The sequence below is a fragment of the Astyanax mexicanus genome, chromosome 8 (genome assembly GCF_023375975.1).
Source record: "Astyanax mexicanus isolate ESR-SI-001 chromosome 8, AstMex3_surface, whole genome shotgun sequence".
NCBI classification, from domain to species: domain Eukaryota; kingdom Metazoa; phylum Chordata; class Actinopteri; order Characiformes; family Acestrorhamphidae; genus Astyanax; species Astyanax mexicanus.
This window is the reverse complement of record NC_064415.1, coordinates 48,648,844-48,671,302: the sequence shown is the minus strand read 5'-3', so window position 1 is coordinate 48,671,302 and position 22,459 is coordinate 48,648,844. Positions and strand designations below refer to the sequence as shown.

The 22,459-nt window shown below is 41.1% G+C and overlaps 4 gene segments (V, D, J or C); all 4 read right to left on the bottom strand.

Annotated features, from left to right (window-relative positions):
- Positions 1-2,002: 2,002 nt before the first annotated feature.
- On the bottom strand, positions 2,003-3,766 carry LOC111194288 (T cell receptor alpha variable 14/delta variable 4-like). The segment is given in 2 exon segments: positions 2,003-2,959; positions 3,097-3,766. Coding segments are annotated over 2 exon segments (378 nt in total).
- A 4,105-nt stretch (positions 3,767-7,871) lies between these two features.
- Positions 7,872-12,736, bottom strand: LOC125803872 (T cell receptor alpha variable 12-2-like). The segment is given in 2 exon segments: positions 7,872-8,415; positions 12,454-12,736. Coding segments are annotated over 2 exon segments (384 nt in total).
- Positions 12,737-17,382: 4,646 nt separating this feature from the next.
- Positions 17,383-18,568, bottom strand: LOC111194285 (Ig kappa chain V-VI region J539-like). The segment is given in 2 exon segments: positions 17,383-18,128; positions 18,266-18,568. Coding segments are annotated over 2 exon segments (372 nt in total).
- Positions 18,569-20,073: 1,505 nt separating this feature from the next.
- On the bottom strand, positions 20,074-22,029 carry LOC125780422 (T cell receptor alpha variable 14/delta variable 4-like). The segment is given in 2 exon segments: positions 20,074-21,055; positions 21,193-22,029. Coding segments are annotated over 2 exon segments (378 nt in total).
- Positions 22,030-22,459: the final 430 nt, after the last annotated feature.

The window sequence follows — 22,459 nt, the reverse complement described above, 5'->3', positions numbered from 1 at the left end:
GTCATTGGCTGATATTGCCCTTCCGAGGGAGTGGAAAAAATAATATAGGCAAATTTGATTTCATATTTCAACAAGATTTTCTTTATAATTCGTCATTTTTATTGAAGTTTCGAAAAACAAAGTTTTCAGAGTCAATCATTCAGATTCAGACACCTGGAGAGATAGGCAAAAGGGAGGGGCGCAGACGTAGCGGGGGACACGCAGCAGGCTTCACTAGAAAAAAAAGCGCAGTTCACGACCGGGCGACGCTTCAGCCGACTAGCAGAGACACAAGAGGAGTTTGAAGATGCTATTGGGCAGTGTTGTCCTTACTTCAGGTTAGAGCAACTGCCCTTCAAGATTCCTGTGCACGTCCCTGCCCATTAGGTCATCCGATTGTAGTTATTTCTGCTATCAAATTATCCTATCTATGGTCTTAATGCTCGGAGTACTGTTTTATGATTATATTTAGGCTATCAAATTATCCTACCTATGGTTTTAATGAAGGGAGTACTGTTTTATGATTATAATTAGGCTATCGAATTATCCTACCTATGGTCTTAATGAAGGGAGTGCTGTTTTATGGTCATATTTAGATGATAATGCTGGGAGTATTATCAAATAGAATGTGTGGCCCCTCTAGTGCAGCCTTTGTGTCTGTTTATAAGGTCATTTTTACCCTTACATTACTTTTATACTTTTACTTAAGTAAAATGCTTGAGTTGATACTTCGTCTTCTACAAAAGTATTTTTAAACCCCAGTATCTATACTTCTACTTGAGTAATGAATGTGAATTCTTTTGACACTCTTGGTTAGTGAACTGCTATTCTACGTTTAACCCTCCTCCTCGAGTGGCTCGATCTAGACGCTAAAGACGGTCTATCAGCGCCGGAGAGCTGCTCGATCTAGGTGTTAAAGACGGGCTATCAGCGCCAGAGAGTGGCTCGATCTAGATGTTAAAGACGGTCTATCAGCGCCGAAGAGCTGCTCGATCTAGATGCTGCAGACGGTCTATCAGCGCCGAAGAGCTGCTCGATCTAGATGCTAAACACGGTCTATCAGCGCCGAAGAGCTGCTCGATCTAGACGCTAAACACGGTCTATCAGCGCCGAAGAGCTGCTCTAACCAGAAGCTAAAGACGGTCAATCAGCGCCGGAGAGCTGCTCTAACCAGACGCTAAAGACGGTCTATCAGCGCCGGAGAGCGACTCTAACCAGACGCTGAAGACGGTCTATCAGCGCCGGAGAGCTGCTCGATCTAGACGCCAAAGACGGGCTATCAGCGCCGGAGAGCGGCTCCATCTAGACGCTAAAGACGGTCTATCAGCGCCGGAGAGCAGCTCGATCTAGACGCTGAAGACGGTCTTTCAGCGCCGGAGAGCGACTCTAACCACACGCTAAAAACGGTCTATTAGCGCCGGACAGCTGCTCGATCTCCAGGCTCGACTCCAGGCTTTGGGGTCATCCTCCTGGTCGTGTTCTTGGTAATTCAGGAGTCGCGCATTGGAAGGGGGGTTCTGTCGCGCTTACTGGTCATTCCTCCATTCAGAGATCAGCTTCTCCAGACTATTGAACTTACCCCTCCCACACACACCTGTGTGAAATGAGCTCATTAGCCATCCCTTTAAACTATAATCAGTCCACAGCCTGCTGTACCTGTGGTAGGGCTGGGCAATATGGACAACAAATAATATCTCAATATTTTTGCTAAATGGCGATATACAATATATATTTTTACATGTTTTCATCTCATGAAGTAATAACAAAACTCTTATTATTCAGTGCCATATCCTGTATATTAGTGTAGCCTAGTAATTCTAGCAGCATTTTATATCATTAACAACTGAAAAGCAATTCAAATTAGACTTATTTATTATAAACAACAGATTAGTTAATTAATTAAACAGATTCTTCAAAAAAATATATAAAAAATACTGTGTGCTTTTGAAAAAAGTACATAGAATGTGCTTAGAAAAAAGTAAATAAGTAAAGTGTATTTTTTTTGTAACACTCAGACAAGTAGTTGGACACAAAAGCAGAGTTGATTTTAATGGACATAAACGCAATGCAAAAACCGTAGTAAAAAATCAGGCAAAGAATCAGAAAGCCAGGAAATGAAAAACACAGTGATACAAACGCTCAATAATGTCACAGAGTGGAAATATCTCGCAAAGAGGTAGAGACAGAGTCCAGATATATATAGGGAAACTAATCAGGCAAGATTCAGTTCAGGTGTAAGAGAGCGTAGTTGCCCTCAATAGTCCGGGGAGACTGATCTCTGAACTGTGGGCAACATCATGCCATAGGGGGTTCATTGAATTTGTGTGGTGTCAACTTAAACAATGCATTTCTCTTGAAATTAGGAAATTCATTGAAATAGTCTATAAAAAGTGAATAAAAATCAGAGTTAATATGTTTCTACAAACAATATAATGTAACATATTTTACAGAAGTATCAGTAAACATTTATAAAGGGTTATAGAGAGTTCCAGTTTACTGTAGGTCACAACATGATGACTGATGTTCCAAAGCAGACTGATGTTCTAACCTGAATGGTGAGGAAGCTGAAGATAAAGAAGCAGAAGAGAAACAGCGCCCCCTCCTGAAATATAAGTGTTTCTACATATTTCACAAGTAAAGTTTTAGTACAGTGTTTGGTGGGTTTCTGTCACTGTGGGCTGCAGAGCGCAGTAGTAGAGAGCAGAGTCTGATACTGAAGTAGAGGAGATGATCAGATCCACTTTCCTCTTTTCTTTTTGATGGTTGAAGGATATTCTAGGAACTGGAGGTTTAGCTTTAGTAATGACCCCTGCATAGTCCAGTATGAGGAACTGGGGAGATGATCCTGAATACTGTCGGTACCAGTGAAGACCATAACTGGTTCCAGTTACAGTGTAGTTACAGGAGAGAGAAACATTCTGACCTTCAACAGCAAAAACAGCGTCTCTGCTAGGAGTGATGACGTCTTCAGCTCTGTTACCTACAAATAAAATCATAGAATTAATTATTAACCCATCATTCATAGATCTGTTAGCATGTAGCTAATGAACAGCATTAGGAAACTGTGTGTTAGTAGATGTTAGATCTTCATATTTTTATAATCTCTGAAATGTTTACCTGTAAGAGCAGAGAGCAGCAGTACAGTGAAAATGATCATGGTGGTGTAGCACACACTGGGAGAAGAACACACTGAGTTTCAGCTCTTTAGTACACCAGCATGACAGTGTGCTGATCCTCTCTACTCTCTACACACACTCAGCTCCGCCCCCCTCACTCAACACCTCATCTTACAGGCTTAAAGCTTTTTCACATCACCAGTGGTACACCGCTTTACTTTACGCTCTGCTTGATGCTGGCTGATTGTGGGGGTGTTGGGCTGCTGCTGAAGCTGAGCATCACCTGCTGATAAAAGGTGGGGTTTTTGAAAAAGTGTTTTGGTGTGTGGAGTAGCTACAGTATCTGTAGACATGTATAAGTCTTGTTATTAATATTAGTCGCTCGCTGATGCTTTAACACTGCTGTATCACCTGAATATTTCTGGATGTGACACAGTTCAGATTTATATGTCAGCAGTGTACAGGGTAAAGAGAAACAGCTACAGTACTGAACTCTGAGGAGCCCCAATGCTGGACAACACCATCTCTGGAATGTTGCTACCTAATCAGATTGAGGTTTATATTTTCATTTTGTATAAATCTGGGCTGAAACGTGTCTGTCTGTGTGTCTTTGTTTAGCGGTGATGCTTCACACTGCTGCTGTTTATCAGAATATAAGACGTGCTGGTGTTGAAGTGTCTGTGTTTCACTGAAAAGTTTGGAAAGGCTCTGACGACGCTGTCTCCTTATAGAGAGCGCTGAATCTGAATCAGCTCGTTTCATACCCCTCCTGTATGTGCGCCACACTCTACACAGATCTTTGCCGATATTTACATGCATGTGATTGGTCTGTGAGGGGCCTGTGCCGCAACGTCCCCCTCTGTAAAGGCTAGAAAAATGATGCCACTTAAAATAAACACTGGCAAAATGTAAAAATTCTCATTAGTCTAGGTCCGCTTAGATCAGAGTCTGGGTCCGAAATTGGACCCCATGTACAACTACTAGTGACTCGCTGTCAGTCCTGATGTTGTCAGTCTGCCTGCCATGAACTCATACAATCAATACACACACCAACTTACAGTATGTATTTACACCAGACATTTCAGCTGATTTTGTGCTGCTACTCTGTTCTAATTCACCTTTTGATTACCCACACCTGATCCTGCTAGTATATATACCCCTCATTTTCAGTAGCTTATCCCAAGGTATTTTACCTAGTTTCTAGCTACCTAGACTGTCATTACCGTTTCTGATTTTTTGTCTTCTCTCTGTTTTTTGCCTCGCCGTGAATGATCTATGGACTGTCCCTCATTTTGGTACGTGTTCTCCTTTCTGGCTGTTGTTTGCTCCTGTTAACCTGTTTTTTTCGTTTGACTACCCTGTTACTGTATTTATCCTACGCTGTTTAATAAATATATCCTTTTTACTGCTTCTGCACTTGTCTGTGTATACATGTTCATTACATCAGGCTGAGAAAGCAGCAATAAGATCTCTGTAATCCACATAATAGTGCTCCTTTTACACCATGCTACCACTGCTGTATCATCTGAATATTTCTGGAAGTGACATGATTCAAACTGATATGTGAAGACAGCAGTGTACAGGGTAAAGAGAAACAGTGACAGTACTGTACCCTGAGGAGCTCCAATGTCATGATCACCACCGTCTGTTACTACCCAACCTGACGTACTGTAGACCTGGCCTCCACAGCCTGCTGTACCTGTGGTAGGACTGGGTGATATGGAGAACAAATAATGATATCCATATTTTTTCATCCCATAAGGTAATAACAAAAAAACACTTCTGTGGCAAAGCTACATGTTCCAGATTTTATACAAACACTTTTATTATTCAAAAAAGTCAAAGTCAAAGTGGTTTTTATTGTCATTTCAGCTATATACAGAGTACACAGTGAAACGAAACAACGTTCCTCCAAGGACCATGGTGCACATAAACACAGTGTAGACAGAACAATAGTGCAACAGTACAAAAGTGCAGACAGACAATACAACACAATACAGACAAAGAATAATAAATAACAAGACAGTGTGCAAATTTTTGCAGTGTGCAAAAAAGACCAGGTGAGGTAATAATCACTCTATTACACAGTGTGCAATAGAGTCCAGTGAGGTAGTAGGGTTTTTAGTGCTTTCCATTTTCTGGGGTAAGTAGGGTAAGAGTGTGTGTGCATGTACAGAAAAAACATCAGTTCAGTCTCTGCAGTTAAGGAGTCTGATGGCTTGGGGGTAGAAGCTGTTGCAGAATCTGGTCGTGCTGGACCGGATGCTGCGGTACCTTCTTCCCGAAGGCAGGAGGGAGAACAGTTCGTGTGAGGGATGAGTGGGGTCATTCACAATGCTGGTTGCTTTGCGGATGCTGCGGGTGGTGTAAATGTCCGTGATGGAGGGGAGAGAGATGCCGATGATCCTCTCAGCTGTCCTCACAATACGCTGGAGGGTCTTGCGGTCAGAGACGGTGCAGTTCCCAAACCAGGCAGTGATGCAGCTGCTCAGGATGCTCTCAATGGTCCCTCTATAGAAGAGTGTGAGGATGGGTGGAGGGAGACGGGCCTTTCTCAGCTTCCGGAGGAAGTAGAGACGCTGCTGGGCTTTCTTGGCTGTAGAGCTGGTGTTCAGGGTCCAGGTGAGGTTATCTCCTAAGTGGACACCAAGGAACTTGGTGCTCTTAACAATCTCCACAGAGGACCCGTCGATGTTGAGTGGAGAGTGGGTGTGTTGTGCTCTCCTGAAGTCAACAACCATTTCCTTTGTCTTGTCCACGTTCAGCTGAAGGTTGTTGACTGTACACCAGTCTGTCAGCCGCTGCACCTCCTCTCTGTATGCTGACTCGTCGCCTTTGGTGATGAGACCCAGCACGGTTGTATCATCGGCGAACTTGATAAAGCTGTTAGAACTGTGTTTTGCAGCACAGTCATGAGTCAGCAGGGTGAACAGCAGAGGACACAGGACACTGCCCTGGGGGGCCCCCGTGTTCAGTGTGATGGTGCTGGAGGTGCTGCCCCCGAACCGGACTGACTGGGGTCTCCCCGTCAGAAAGTCCAGGATCCAGTTGCAGAGGGGTTTTGAGGCCGAGCGAGCTTAGCTTCCTGGTGAGGTTCTGTGGGATGATGGTGTTGAATGCTGAACTGAAGTCTATAAACAGCATTCTGACGTAAGTGTCCTTCTTCTCCAGGTGGGTGAGGGAGAGATGAAGGGTGGTGGTGATGGCATCGTCCGTGGAGCGATTGGGACGATACGCAAACTGCAGGGGGTCCAGTGAAGAGGGCAGTTGTGTCTTGATGTTCCTCATGACTAGCCTCTCGAAACACTTCATGATGATGAGTGTAAGTGCAACGGGACGGTAGTCATTGAGGCAGGACACTGTGGACTTCTTCGGCACGGGGACGATGGTGGTGGACTTGAGGCACGTTGGGACAGTGGCGCTGCAAAGGGAGATGTTGAAGATGTCCGTGAGAACATCTGTCAGCTGGTCTGCACACTCCCTGAGCACTCTGCCGGGGATGTTGTCTGGTCCTGCAGCTTTTGCCTCTCTGATGGCTTGTGACAGGTCGGCTCTCGCTTTCCTCAGGGCCACCTTGTCACCCACTCTGAAGGCGGAGTCGCGGGTCCTCAGCAGCGCACGTACCTCAGCAGTCATCCAAGGCTTCTGGTTTGGGTGTGTGGTGATGGTCTTGGAGACAGTGACATCATCAATACACTTGCTGATGTAGCCAGTGACTGATGCTGCATACTCCTCCAAATCAACAGAATCGCCTTCAGTAGCAGCCTCCCTAAACATGTCCCATGCAGTGCACTCAAAACAGTCCTGAAGGGCAGAGATGGAGACTGCCGGCCAGATTTTCACCTGCTTCTGAACTGGTCTGGAGCGTCTGATGAGTGGTGTGTATGTTGGTGTCAGCCAAACACACATGTGGTCCGAGAAAGCGAGGTGGGGGCGGGGCTCCGCCCGGTACGCACTGGGGATGTTTGTGTAAACAAGATCCAATGCGCTCGCTCCTCTCGTTGCAGTGTCATGTCCTGTATATTACAGTAGCCTTTTATATCATCAACAACTGAAAAGAAATTCAAATTCACTAATTCATTATAAACAACACATTAATGAATTATACAGATTCTTCAAAATCTACTTCAAGTAGTTAAAAAAGGAGAGACACATAAAAAATACAGTATGCTTTTGAGAAAAGTGCATCTAAAGTGCTTAAGAAAAAGTAAATAAGTGAATAAAAAAGTTCAGTTAGAGTTTTTAATTTTCTATTAACGATGTCAGGTGTTTTTTCATACCTGTGTGAAGGAGCTGATTGGTGAACCTCAGTTCAGGTTTGAGTGGGCGTGTCTGTCTGTGTGTCTTTAATCAGTGGTGAAGCTTCACACTGCTACTGTTACTAAAACTTGTTCTAATAAGTTTACAACAAGAATGTAAGAATATGGTAAAAAATATATACAGCCAAATATATGTATTTACATATTGTCGCACATTTACATATTTTTATCCATGACCCACTTGTACACCTCAGTTTATTGGATGTAGAAATGCATTGTAAAAGTTAATAAAAAATTAAATAAATGAAAATAAAAATAAGGGATTTAAATAAGGGATATGGTGTAGTAACCAAAAGACAGTTTCTTGCCTTTTTTATAGGTTAATTGTAAATTTGAGTGGTGTCAACTTACACCATGCATTTCTCTTGCAATTATGTAATTAATCGAAATAGTCTATAAAAAATAAATAAATAAAAATGAGAGATAAATGTTTCTGCAATGAATATGACATTACATATTTTACAGAAGTATCTGTAAACATTTATAAAGGGTTATAGAGAGTTCCACTTTACTGTAGTTCACAACATGATGACTGATGTCCCAAAGCAGACTGATGTTCTAACCTGAATGGTGAGGAAGCTGAAGATAAAGAAGCAGAAGAGAAACAGCGCCCCCTCCTGAAATATAAGTGTTTCTACATATTTCACAAGTAAAGTTTTAGTACAGTGTTTGGTGGGTTTCTGTCACTGTGGGCTGCAGAGCGCAGTAGTAGAGAGCAGAGTCTGATACTGCAGTAGAGGAGATGATCAGATCCACTTTCCTTTTTTCTTTTTGATGGTTGATGGATATTCTAGGAACTGGAGGTTGAGCTTCAGTAATGCTCCCTGCATAGTCCAGTATGAGGAACTGAGGAGATGATCCTGAATACTGTCGATACCAGTGAAAAGCATAACTGTTTACAGCTCCAGTTACAGTGTAGTTACAGGAGAGGGAAACATTCTGACCTTCAACAGCAAAAACAGCGTCTCTGCTAGGAGTGATGACGTCTTCAGCTCTGTTACCTACAAATAAAATCATAGAATTAATGATTAACCCATCATTCATAGATCTGTTAGCATGTAGCTAATGAACAGCATTAGGAAACTGTGTGTTAGTAGATGTTAGATCTTCATATTTTTATAATCTCTGAAATGTTTACCTGTAAGAGCAGAGAGCAGCAGTACAGTGAAAATGATCATGGTGGTGTAGCACACACTGGGAGAAGAACACACTGAGTTTCAGCTCTTTAGTACACCAGCATGACAGTTTGCTGATCCTCTCTACTCTCTACACACACTCAGCTCCGCCCCCCTCACTCAACACCTCATCTTACAGGCTTAAAGCTTTTTCACATCACCAGTGGTACACCGCTTTACTTTACGCTCTGCTTGATGCTGGCTGATTGTGGGGGTGTTGGGCTGCTGCTGACACTGAGCATCACCTGCTGATAAAAGGGGGGGTTTGAGAGATTGAGAGACACAGACCTGGCCTCCACAGCCTGCTGTACCTGTGGTAGGACTGGGTGATATGAAGAACAAATAATGTTATCCATATTTTTTAATCCCATAAGATAATAACACATATAATAACAGATACAAACACTTTTATTATTCAGTGCCATGTCCTGTATATTACAGCAACTGAAAAGAAATTCAAATTCACTAATTCATTATAAACAACACATTAATGAGTTATGCAGATTCTTCAAAATCTACTTTAAGTAGTTAAAAAAGGAGTGACACATAAAAAATACAGTGTGCTTTTGAGAAAAGTGCATCTAAAGTGCTTAAGAAAAAGTAAATAAGTGAATAAAAAAGTTCAGTTACAGTTTTTAATTTTCTATTAACCGAGTGGTGCTCCGGCATGGTGGTGGCATCAAAGAGGGGACAAAGACGAGGTCAGAATCTGTGTCGACCTCACTCCTCTGAATAAAGCTGTATGCAGGGAAAAGTTCATCCTCCCGTCAGTCGACCAGACCATTGGCATCCTGTCTGGGGCAAAGATCTACTCAAAGATTGATGCCAACATGGGGTTTTGGCAAATCCCATTGACCAAAGACTGTGCCCACTACACCACATTCATTACCCCATTCGGACGCTACTTCTTCAACCGCCTACCATTCGGCATCTCGTCTGCGCCGGAACACTTCTCACACATTTCACCAGAGGGAGTGACACCGGACCCTGAAAAGACACGCGCTGTGCGAGAAAAGGATCCACCACAGAACATTAGTGAGCTCAGGAGCTTCCTGGGCCTGGTGAACCAGCTAGGCAAATTTGTGCCAAACCTTGCTGAAGAAGACAAAGCTCTGAGGGACTTGCTGTCGAAAAAGAACCAGTGGTACTGGGCTTCAGAGCAAAGCAAAGCATTCACGAGTCTCAAGAAGGAGTTGTCGTCCACCCCGGTGTTGCAGTTGTACGATCTAAAGAAAAATCTGAAAATTTCAGCCGACGCCTCATCATATGGGATAGGTGGAGTTCTCCTTCAGAAACAGCATAGTCAAGTGTCGCCAGCAGGCCAAGCAGTCAGTTTGGTGGCCGGGGCTCAGTAGCCAGATTGAAGAGCTGGTGCTGAACTGTGGTGCACGTGTCAAAGAAAGAAACGATGCAGCCGAGCCTCTCATGCTAACTAAGCTGCCAGACAGGCCATGGCAAAAGCTTGGGGCCGACTTGTTTACCTTGAAGAACACCAACTATTTACTTGTTGTGGACTATTTCTCTAGGTATATAGAGATTGCACAGCTGAGCCCGACTAGGTGTGCTGATGTTATAGTGCACCTCAAGTCCGTTTTTGCCAGGCATGGCATACCTGAGACCTTGATCACAGACAATGGGCCACAGTTTTCAGGTGCCAAAATGTCAGCATTCGCAGCAGAGTACGAGTTCGAGCATGTGACGAGCAGCCTGAGATACCCTCAAAGCAATGGTGAGGCGGAGCGCGCCGTCCAAACCCTCAAAAACCTGCTGAAGAAAGCGTCTGTTCCTTACCGTGCACTGCTGGCCTACAGGAGCACCCCTCTGAGCAATGGCTTTAGCCCAGCCCAGCTGCTCATGGGCGGCCGTCTGCGCACCACGGTGCCTTCCTTTCCAGCACTGCTCGAACCAGCCATCCCAGACCTACGAGCAGTGCAGAGCAAAGAGAGAGAGAGAAGATGGATGGACGCAAACAACTACGACCACAGACACAGGGCGAGAAATCTCCCTCACCTGTCTCCAGGAGATTGTGTGTGGATTACAGACTGCAAGACACCTGGTACTGTCACATCAACACACGAGACACCTAGATCTTACCTGATCAGTGGACCACAGGGCACCCTCAGAAGGAATCGTCGCCACCTCGTGCCCATGGCATCAGACATCAACGACAAGACACAGGACCAAGCTGCGAAAGCAGACTTACCTGACACTGCCCAAGACACTGTTGTGGTGTCCACTGAGGGGTCACAAGGGTCTCCTCCAATTATCTAAACCACCTGTCATCAAGCCAGAAAGATTGGACTTGTGAAATGTGAGGTGAAAAAAAACCCAAAGAGAAATGTTGTAGGTGTTGCATGATGTTTTGTTCAATGCTATACTCTGTGATCTGGTGATGTAATGTAATAAGGGGAATGTTCAGAAGAACCAGAGATTTGTTGAATGTTGATTTCAGTAGCCTCAGTTTAAGTTAAAGATGGCCCAAAAATATATATATATATGTGAGACAAATAAGACTGCCTTCTTAGATGCAAGAATGTGTCCCCAGTAGTTATAATATTGTGAATGCATCCAGGACTAAATCTTATAGGTGGTAAATTATAGGGTGATAACTGTAAGGTTAACTATTTAATACAAATGAGTTCAATGTGTAGTTAAACAATTCTCGGAAGGGGAGATGTGGTGTGATCTGTGTAAACATATGCCAAGACACTAGGGGGAGCAGTCTGACTAGTAACCCCTGTATGTGACATGGGGATGCACGAGTGTTTTAGGTTCATTTCGGGAGTGACTCAGTGAAGTGAACCTACTCAAAACCTAGCCTCATGTCGATTAATGTTTTATAAAAGAACCCAATTCGACATATGTCACCTGTTTTTTTCATACCTGTGTGAAGGAGCTGATTGGTGAACCTCAGTTCAGGTTTGAGTGGGCGTGTCTGTCTGTGTGTCTTTAATCAGTGGTGAAGCTTCACACTGCTACTGTTACTAAAACTTGTTCTAGTAAGTTTACAACAAGAATGTAAGAATATGGTAAAAAATATATACAGCTAAATATATGTATTTACATATTGTTGCACATATACATATTTTTATCCATTACCCACTTGTACACCTCATTTTATTAGACGTAGAAATGCATTGTAAAAGTTAATTAAAAATAAAATAAATGAATATAAAAAATAAGGTATGTAAATAAGGGATATGGTGAAATAACCAAAAGATAGTTTATTGCCTTTTTTATAGGTTAATTGTAAATTTGAGTGGTGTCAACTTACACAATGATATTCTCTTGCAATTATGTAATTGTTCGAAAAAGTCAATAAAAAAAAGAGAGATAAATGTTTCTGCAAAGAGTATAACATTACATATTCTACAGAAGTATCTGTAAACATTTATAAAGGGTTATAGAGAGTTCCAGTTTACTGTAGGTCACAACATGATGACTGATGTCCCAAAGCAGACTGATGTTCTAACCTGAATGGAGAGGAAGCTGAAGATAAAGAAGCAGAAGAGAAACAGCGCCCCCTCCTGAAATATAAGTGTTCCTACATATTTCACAAGTAAAGTTTTTATTGGGAACTGGGGAGATGATCCTGAAAACTGTCGGTACCAGTGAAGACCATAACTGGTTCCAGATACAGTGTAGCTACAGGAGAGAGAAACATTCTGACCTTCAACAGCAAAAACAGCGTCTCTGCTAGGAGTGATGACGTCTTCAGCTCTGTTACCTACAAATAAAATCATAGAATTAATGATTAACCCATCATTCATAGATCTGTTAGCATGTAGCTAATGAACAGCATTAGGAAACTGTGTGTTAGTAGATGTTAGATCTTCATATTTTTATAATCTCTGAAATGTTTACCTGTAAGAGCAGAGAGCAGCAGTACAGTGAAAATGATCATGGTGGTGTAGCACACACTGGGAGAAGAACACACTGACTCTTTAGTACACCAGCATGACAGTGTGCTGATCCTCTCTACTCTGTACACACACTCAGCTCCGCCCCCTCACTCAACACCTCATCTTACAGGCTTAAAGCTTTATCACATCATCAGTGGTACACCGCTTTACGCTCTGTTCTCCAGGAGTTTCACGTGATCCTGATCTTCAGTGAGGTGAAACAGTGTTTAGTGTAAAATGTTCTGTTAGAATAATTTTATACTCACTCATACTTTACTTTATTAATCCCCAGCTGGAGAAATTCATTTATCCATCAGCAAACTCAAAAACTACGGTGGCCGAGAAAGCCCAACGCAGTGCAAATTGATAAGCGCTGCAAAAGCACAAAACACATCCATCAAAATTACAACACAGGCGCAGCAAATAGAAAAACGCGCTGCAAATAGAAAAACGCGCTGCAAATAGAAAAACGCGCTGCAAATAGAACCACAACACAACGGAAGTGAGTCACAACACAACAGAATTTTCCCGGGGGACCTTAAAAGATACTGTACCAGCTAAGCTGCGTCTTCAGTAACGTCTCGGACTTCACTATATGTACAAAGGACAATAAGTGGCAAACAAGGCGTTTTGTGAAGCAGAACTTTTAATAATATGCACACAACCGTGGTAATCACAGGTAATAAACATAACTTACTTTTCAGAAGCTTGTTTGCCACTTATTGTCCTTTGTATACAGCTGGTACAGCATCTTTTAAGGTCCCCCGGGAAAATTCTGTTGTGTTGTGACTCACTTCCGTTGTGTTGTGGTTCTATTTGCAGCGCGTTTTTCTATTTGCAGCGCGTTTTTCTTTTTGCAGCGCGTTTTTCTATTTGGTGCGCCTGTGTTGTAATTTTGATGGATGTGTTTTGTGCTTTTGCAGCGCTTTTCAATTTGCACTGCGCTGGGCTTTCTCGGCCACCGTAAAAAACTGCACACAAGTGTACGTCACAGAACACGACACGTATGCACATACAATCAGCTGTTAATAATTAAATACAAACTGATAACAAAGTGCAATGTTAACAACAGGTGTTATACAGCCTTATAGAGTCTGAAATGAAGGATCTCCTGAAACTCCAGTTCTACATCACAGTGAGAGTAAGAGTCTGTTAATTCTGCTGCTTCTCTGAGCTGCCAGACTAACTGTCACACCTATTGGTTGTTCCTCCATTCAGAGATCAGCTTCTTCCCTCTTACTTAACAGAAGGTAGTGCTAAGGAAGAGTATCAGTGATGGTATAGTTACTTTGAAAAAGTAATCCGATTACTGATTACTCCATTAAAATGTAACTTAGTTACTTCATGGATTACTTGATTTTAAAAGTAACTAAATTACTTTACAAGTTACTTTATTAGTTACTTTCAGCAGCTGCAGACACCACCTCCCGCCGCCTTAACATAAAAATTATAACCAGTTTTGCCAATACTCCCTTTATTGGAAATTGCATTTTTAACAGCTATTTCCTGAAAAAAGTTTTTTAATAAAAAAAAAGACAATTTCTCCTGAATTAACTTAACATAAATTATTGTTTTTATAAAAAATAAAATATGGTCTTTCTTGATTTCACTAAACATAAATACTTGTTTTTATAAAAAAAATAAAAGAAAAGAAAGTCTTTCTTGACCTGACATATTTAACACTGTAAATCTGAACATTGAACCTGTTGTTCTCAGCAAGGCAGCAAGGAGTGGTTGGGGTGAGGTGGAGAGAGAGGGGGTTCGCTGTAAGAGTAACTTTAATCTGATTACTGGATTGAAAATAGTAACGCGTTAGATTACTCGTTACTGAAAAAAACGGTCAGATTAGAGAAGTGAAGTGACATCACTGAAGAGTACATTAAAGAGGCTTTAGACCAGGGTTTTATTAGACATTCCACCTCCCCTGCCTTGGCTAGTTTGTTTTCTGTGGAGAAGAAAGACAGGGGTCTCCGTCCCTGTATAGATAGCAGCAGCCTAAATGCCATAACAAAGAAATTCCGCTAGCCATTGCTTTTAGAGCTTTCTGCACTTGAACAACTACACGGAGCAATCCATTTCACCAAATTGGATTTAAGAAGTGCGTATAACCTTTTGAGAATCAGAGAAGGAGATGAATGGAAAACTGCTTTCTCCACTAACTCTGGCCACAATGAGTATTTGGTCATGAGTTACGGGCTTGCAAATGCCTCATCTTTCTTCCAGGCCTTTATCAATAAGGTTTTGAGGGACATGCTTGAAACGTTTGTGGCTGTTTTCCTGGATGATATACGTATTTACTTTTCTATGATGTCAGAACATGTTCAGCATCTCAGGCAAGTGCTAAAGAGGCTACTCCAAAACAATCTATATGTCAAAGCCAAGAAATGTCAGTTCCACAAGACACAGATATCTTTCCTGGGGTACATCATTAGTCAAGCATGAGTCTATATAGCTAAAAAAAAAAAAAAAAAAGGTGGAGGTCGTCAACAATTGAAAAAAAAACCTGTCACTTTTTCCTTGTGCTATCTTTTCCAAGAAATGCTCTCCCACAGAACACAATTATGGACGTTGGAGGAATGGCACATTTGGTTGGAGGTAGCTCACCATCTGGTCACTGTTCTGACAGATCACAAGAACCTGGAGTATCTGCAGACAGCTAAAAGACTGAATTCACGCAAGACAGATGGGCGATTTATCGCTTTAATTTCGTGATCACCTACAGGCCTGGATCTCAAAATGTCAAAGTAAATGCCTTGTTATGACTGTACAAAGACAAAAGAACCATCTAAGACCCACAAACCATCCTAAACCCAGCTTGTATTTTTGCTCCTATTCAATAGAATTTCCATGAGGATATAAGACAAGCCTCTCTATCAGATCCCACACCCTGTTAATTGCCATAATGACCATGTTTTTGTACCACAGGTTTGCAGAGATTACCTTATCAAGTGAGCACACGCGTCGCTAGCCACAGGACATCTGGGTACAAGTTGCTACCCATCTCCTGTCTAAACATTATTGATAGCCTAGCATTGAGAAGGATATCCATGCCTACTGTATGTCCAGTCCAATGACAAAGACCTGTAGATCGCTACCAGGTGGTGAGCTACAACCGCTGCCAATTCCAAACAGATCATGGTCATTTTTTCGTCCATTGATTATATGAGAGACCTACCACCCTCACAAGGTTTCACCACCATCTTGGTGATTATTAACAGATTCTCTAGGGCCTGCAAGCTAATTCCATTCTCTTCCATCCCCACTGCTTCCCTCACAGCTGAGGACATCGTATCGTACAGGGGTCCGCAATTCACTTCACATATATGAAAGGCATTCATGGATAAAATGGAAGTTTCTTTCGGCCTTACTTCAGGTTAAAGACCACAAGCTAATGGTCAAGTTGAACACTTTAATCAAGAAATAGGTTGTCTTCGGCATCTCTACTCTCACGATCAACAAAATGAATGGTCACGTTTCCTTCCATGGGCAGAGTATGCTCAAAACTCTCTCCACAGTACTTTCACAGATTTAACACCTTTATAATGTTTTTTAGGATTTCAACCTCCACTATTCCCCTGGAATGCTGAGAGGACTGAGGCTCATGCTGTCAATGACTGGTTTGAACACAGTGAGAGGGAATGGGAACAGACCCATACTCGCCTTGGCTCAGAAGGAACAAGCGGATCGACATAGAGGTGAAACACTTTTCTTTAATCCTAGTGACATGTATGAATATCCAGTAAAGACCTCAAACTAAGACTCCAATGTAAAAAATTAAGTCCTTGATTTGTTGGGCCCATCAAAGATTAAAAAAGGATCAATCAGGTAACTTACAGACTGGAGTTTCCCCAATCATTATAAAATCTCACCCAGCTTTCATGTCTTGCTCCTCAGGCCAGCGATGGACTTGATAGTGTCCAAGCCTAAAGATTGAACACCATTCTGGACTCTTGTCTCAGGAGGGGGCTCATCCAGTATCTAGTGGCCTGGGATAGGTACGGCCCTGAGGAGCCCTTGCTATTGCTGGGTGCCGGCTGCTGATATCTGATGTCTCTTGCTGCTATTTTTCACTGACACAGGCCTGATTGTCCCGGCCCCAGGCCTCTGGGTCATCCTCCTGGTTGTGTTCTTGATAATTCAGGAGTCGCGCATTGGAAGGGGGGTTCTGTCGCGCTTACTGGTCATTCCTCCATTCAGAGATCAGCTTCTCCAGACTATTGAACTTACCCCTCCCACACACACACCTGTGTGAAACGAGCTCATTAGCCATCCCTTTAAACTATAATCAGTCCACAGCCTGCTGTACCTGTGGTAGGGCTGGACAATATGGACAACAAATAATATCTCAATATTTTTGCTGAATGGCGATATACAATATATATTTTGACATTTTTTCATCCCATAAGGTAATAACAAAAAGACACTCTTGACACTTTTATTATTCAATGCCATTTCCTTTATATTAGTGTAGCCTAGTAATTCTAGCAGCATTTTATATCATTAACAACTGAAAAGCAATTCAAATTAGACTCATTTATTATAATCAACAGATTAGTTATTAATTAAAAAGATTCTTCAAAAAAATATATAAAAAAATACTGTGTGCTTTAAAAAAAAGAACATCGAATGTGCTTAGAAAAAAGTAAATAAGTAAAGTGTATTTTTTTGTAACACTCAGAAAAGTAGTTGGATGCAAAAGCAGAGTTGATTTTAATAGACAAAAACGCAATGCAAAAATCGTAGTCAAAAAACAGGCAAAGAATCAGAAAACCAGGAAATGAAAAACACAGTGATACAAACGCTCAATAATGTCACAGAGTGGCAAAATCTCGCAAAGAGGTAGAGACTGAGTCCAGATATATATAGAGAAACTAATCAGGCAAGATTCAGTTCAGGTGTAAGAGAGCGGAGTCGCCCTTAATAGTCCGGGGAGACTGTTCTCTGAACTGTGGGCAACATCATGCCATAGGGTGTTCATTGAATTCGTGTGGTGTCAACTTAAACAATGCATTTCTCTTGAAATGAGGAAGTTAATTGAAATAGTCTATAAAAAGTGAATAAAAATCAGAGTTAATATGTTTCTACAAACAATATAATGTAACATATTTTACAGAAGTATCTGTAAACATTTATAAAGGGTTATAGAGAGTTCCAGTTTACTGTAGGTCACAACATGATGACTGATGTCCCAAAGCAGACTGATGTTCTAACCTGAATGGTGAGGAAGCTGAAGATAAAGAAGCAGAAGAGAAACAGCGCCCCCTCCTGAAATATAAGTGTTTCTACATATTTCACAAGTAAAGTTTTAGTACAGTGTTTGGTGGGTTTCTGTCACTGTGGGCTGCAGAGCGCAGTAGTAGAGAGCAGAGTCTGATACTGCAGTAGAGGAGATGATCAGATCCACTTTCCTCTTTTCTTTTTGATGGTTAATGGATATTCTAGGAACTGGAGGTTGAGCTTTAGTAATGATTCCTGCATAGTCCAGTATGAGGAACTGAGGAGATGATCCTGAATACTGTCGATACCAGTGAAGACTGTCAGCAGTTACAGTGTAGTTACAGGAGAGGGTAACATTCTGACCTTCAACAGCAAAAACAGCGTCTCTGCTAGGAGTGATGACGTCTTCAGCTCTGTTACCTACAAATAAAATCATAGAATTAATGATTAACCCATCATTCATAGATCTGTTAGCATGTAGCTAATGAACAGCATTAGGAAACTGTGTGTTAGTAGATGTTAGATCTTCATATTTTTATAATCTCTGAAATGTTTACCTGTAAGAGCAGAGAGCAGCAGTACAGTGAAAATGATCATGGTGGTGTAGCACACACTGGGAGAAGAACACACTGAGTTTCAGCTCTTTAGTACACCAGCATGACAGTGTGCTGATCCTCTCTACTCTCTACACACACTCAGCTCCGCCCCCCTCACTCAACACCTCATCTTACAGGCTTAAAGCTTTATCACATCACCAGTGGTACACCGCTTTACTTTACGCTCTGCTTGATGCTGGCTGATTGTGGGGGTGTTGGGCTGCTGCTGGCGCTGAGCATCACCTGCTGATAAAAGGTGGGGTTTTTTGAAAAAGTGTTTTGGTGTGTGGAGTAGCTACAGTATCTGTAGACGTATAAGTTTTGTTATTAATATTAGTCACTCGCTGATGCTTTTACACTGCTGTATCACCTGAATATTTCTGGATGTGACACAGTTCAGATTTATATGTCAGCAGTGTACAGGGTAAAGAGAAACAGCTACAGTACTGAACTCTGAGGAGCCCCAATGCTGGACAACACCATCTCTGGAATGTTGCTACCTAATCAGATTGAAGTTTACATTTTCATTTTGTATAAATCTGGGCTGAAACGTGTCTGTCTGTGTGTCTTTGTTTAGAGGTGATGCTTCACACTGCTGCTGTTTATCAGAATATAAGACGTGCTGGTGTTGAAGTGTCTGTGTTCCACTGAAAAGTCTGGAAAGGCTCTGACGACGCTGTCTCCTTATAGAGAGCGCTGAATCTGAATCAGCTCGCTTCATACCCCTCCTGTATGTGCGCCACACTCTACACAGATCTTTGCTGATATTTACATGCATCTGATTGGTCTGTGAGGGGCCTGTGCTGCAACGTCCCCCACTGTAACGGCTAGAAAAATGATGCCGCTTAAAATAAACACTGGCAAAATGTAAAAATTCTCATTAGTCTAGGTTCTGATTAGATCAGAGTCTGGGTCCGAAATTGGACCCCATTTACAACTACTAGTGACTCGCTGTCAGTCCTGATGTTTTCAATCTGCCTGCCATGAACTTATACAATCAATACACACACCAACTCCCAGTATGTATCTACACCAGACATTTCAGCTGATTTTGTGCTGCTTCCCTGTTCTTATTCGCCTTCTGATTACCCACACCTGATCCTGCTAGTATATATACCACTAAGTTTTAGTAGCTTATCACAAGGTATTTTACCTAGTTTCTAGCTACCTAGACCGTCGTTACCGTTTCTGATGTTTTGCCTTCTCTCTGTTATCGGATCTCTGTGTATTACCTAGACCGTCGTTACCGTTTCTGTTTTTTTGCCTTCTCTCTGTTTTTTGCCTCGCCTTTCTGGCTGTTGTTTGCTCCTGTTAACCTGTTTTTTTTTTTCGTTTGACTACCCTGTTATTGTATTTATCCTATGCTGTTTAATAAATATATCCTTTTTACTGCATCTGCACTTGTCTGTGTATACATGGTCATTACATCAGGCTGAGAAAGCAGCAATAAGATCTCTGTAATCCACATAATTGTGCTCCTTTTACACCATGCTACCACTGCTGTATCACCTGAATATTTCTGGAAGTGACATGATTCAAACTGATATGTGAAGTCAGCAGTGTACAGGGTAAAGAGAAACAGTGACAGTACTGTACCCTGAGGAGCTCCAATGTTGATCACCACCGTCTGTTACTACCCAACCTGACGTACTGTAGACCTGGCCTCCACAGCCTGCTGTACCTGTGGTAGGACTGGGTGATATGGAGAACAAATAATGCTATCCATATTTTTTCATCCTATAAGTTAATAAAAAAAAACACTTCTGTGACAAAGCTACATGTTCCAGATTTTATACAAACACTATTATTATTCAGTGCCATGTCCTGTATATTACAGTAGCCTTTTATATCATCAACAACTGAAAAGAAATTCAAATTCACTAATTCATTATAAACAACACATTAATGAATTATACAGATTCTTCAAAATCTACTTCAAGTAGTTAAAAAAGGAGAGAGGCATAAAAAATGCATTGTAAAAGTTAATTAAAAATAAAATAAATGAATATAAAAAATAAAGTATATAAATAAGGGATATGGTGTAGTAACCAAAATATAGTTTATTGCTTTTTTTATAAGTTAATTGTAAATTTAAGTGGTGTCAACTTACACCATGCATTTCTCTTTCAATTATGTAATTGATCGAAATAGTCTATAAAAAAATAAATAAAAATGAGAGATAAATGTTTGTGCAAAGAATATGACATTACATATTTTACAGAAGTATCTGTAAACATTTATAAAGGGTTATAGAGAGTTCCAGTTTACTGTAGGTCACAACATGATGACTGATGTTCCAAAGCAGACTGATGTTCTAACCTGAATGGTGAGGAAGCTGAAGATAAAGAAGCAGAAGAGAAACAGCGCCCCCTCCTGAAATATAAGTGTTTCTACATATTTCACAAGTAAAGTTTTAGTACAGTGTTTGGTGGGTTTCTGTCACTGTGGGCTTCAGAGCGCAGTAGTAGAGAGCAGAGTCTGATACTGCAGTAGAGGAGATGATCAGATCCACTTTCCTCTTTTCTTTTTGATGGTTGATGGATATTCTAGGAACTGGAGGTTGAGCTTCAGTAATGACCCCTGCATAGTCCAGTATGAGGAACTGGGGAGATGATCCTGAATACTGTCGGTACCAGTGAAGACCATAACTGGTTCCAGTTACAGTGTAGTTACAGGAGAGAGAAACATTCTGACCTTCAACAGCAAAAACAGCGTCTCTGCTAGGAGTGATGACGTCTTCAGCTCTGTTACCTACAAATAAAATCATAGAATTAATGATTAACCCATCATTCATAGATCTGTTAGCATGTAGCTAATGAACAGCATTAGGAAACTGTGTGTTAGTAGATGTTAGATCTTCATATTTTTATAATCTCTGAAATGTTTACCTGTAAGAGCAGAGAGCAGCAGTACAGTGAAAATGATCATGGTGGTGTAGCACACACTGGGAGAAGAACACACTGACTTTCAGCTCTTTAGTACACCAGCATGACAGTGTGCTGATCCTCTCTACTCTGTACACACACTCAGCTCCGCCCCCCTCACTCAACACCTCATCTTACAGGCTTAAAGCTTTATCACATCACCAGTGGTACACCGCTTTACTTTACACTCTGCTTGATGCTGGCTGATTGTGGGGGTGTTGGGCTGCTGCTGAAGCTGAGCATCACCTGCTGATAAAAGGTGGGGTTTTTGAAAAAGTGTTTTGGTGTGTGGAGTAGCTACAGTATCTGTAGACATGTATAAGTCTTGTTATTAATATTAGTCGCTCGCTGATGCTTTAACACTGCTGTATCACCTGAATATTTCTGGATGTGACACAGTTCAGATTTATATGTCAGCAGTGTACAGGGTAAAGAGAAACAGCTACAGTACTGAACTCTGAGGAGCCCCAATGCTGGACAACACCATCTCTGGAATGTTGCTACCTAATCAGATTGAGGTTTATGTAGCACTCCTAACAGCTAGCTGATGACTGACTACTATCCAGCAACACTGAAGCTGGGTAAACACAGGTAACAAAGGAATTTGCCACTCTAGGACCTGTATGTCGGTTCGGAAAGGAGGTGGGGCTGTGTGTCAGCATTAACGAGACAGAGAACAGTGTTAAAGTAAAGGGATTTACTTTACTTAGAAGACAAAATAAAACAAACAAAACAATCTTAAGGTGTACATTGAATTAATGTCAAAAACAATAAATGTTAAATGTTATATATATATATATTTTTTTATTTTTATTTTATTTATTTATTATTATTATTAGCCGTTATAAAATAAATCTTATTTGTTAATAGTTATTTTTATTTTTATTATTTTATTATATTTTATTATTAATTATAAACTTATTAGTTATTACTTTGCACTTCTTAGTTTAGGAATAGAATATTAATAGGGGAAATAGGAATATATAAGCATATATAAGTCAGCATTAACGAGACAGAGAACAGTGTTAAAGTAAAGGGATTTACTTTACTTAGAAGACAAAATAAAACAAACAAAACAATCTTAAGGTGTACATTGAATTAATGTCAAAAACAATAAATGTTAAATGTTATATATATATATATATATATATATATATATATATATATATATATATATATATATATATATTATTAGCCGTTATAAAATAAATCTTATTTGTTATTAGTTATT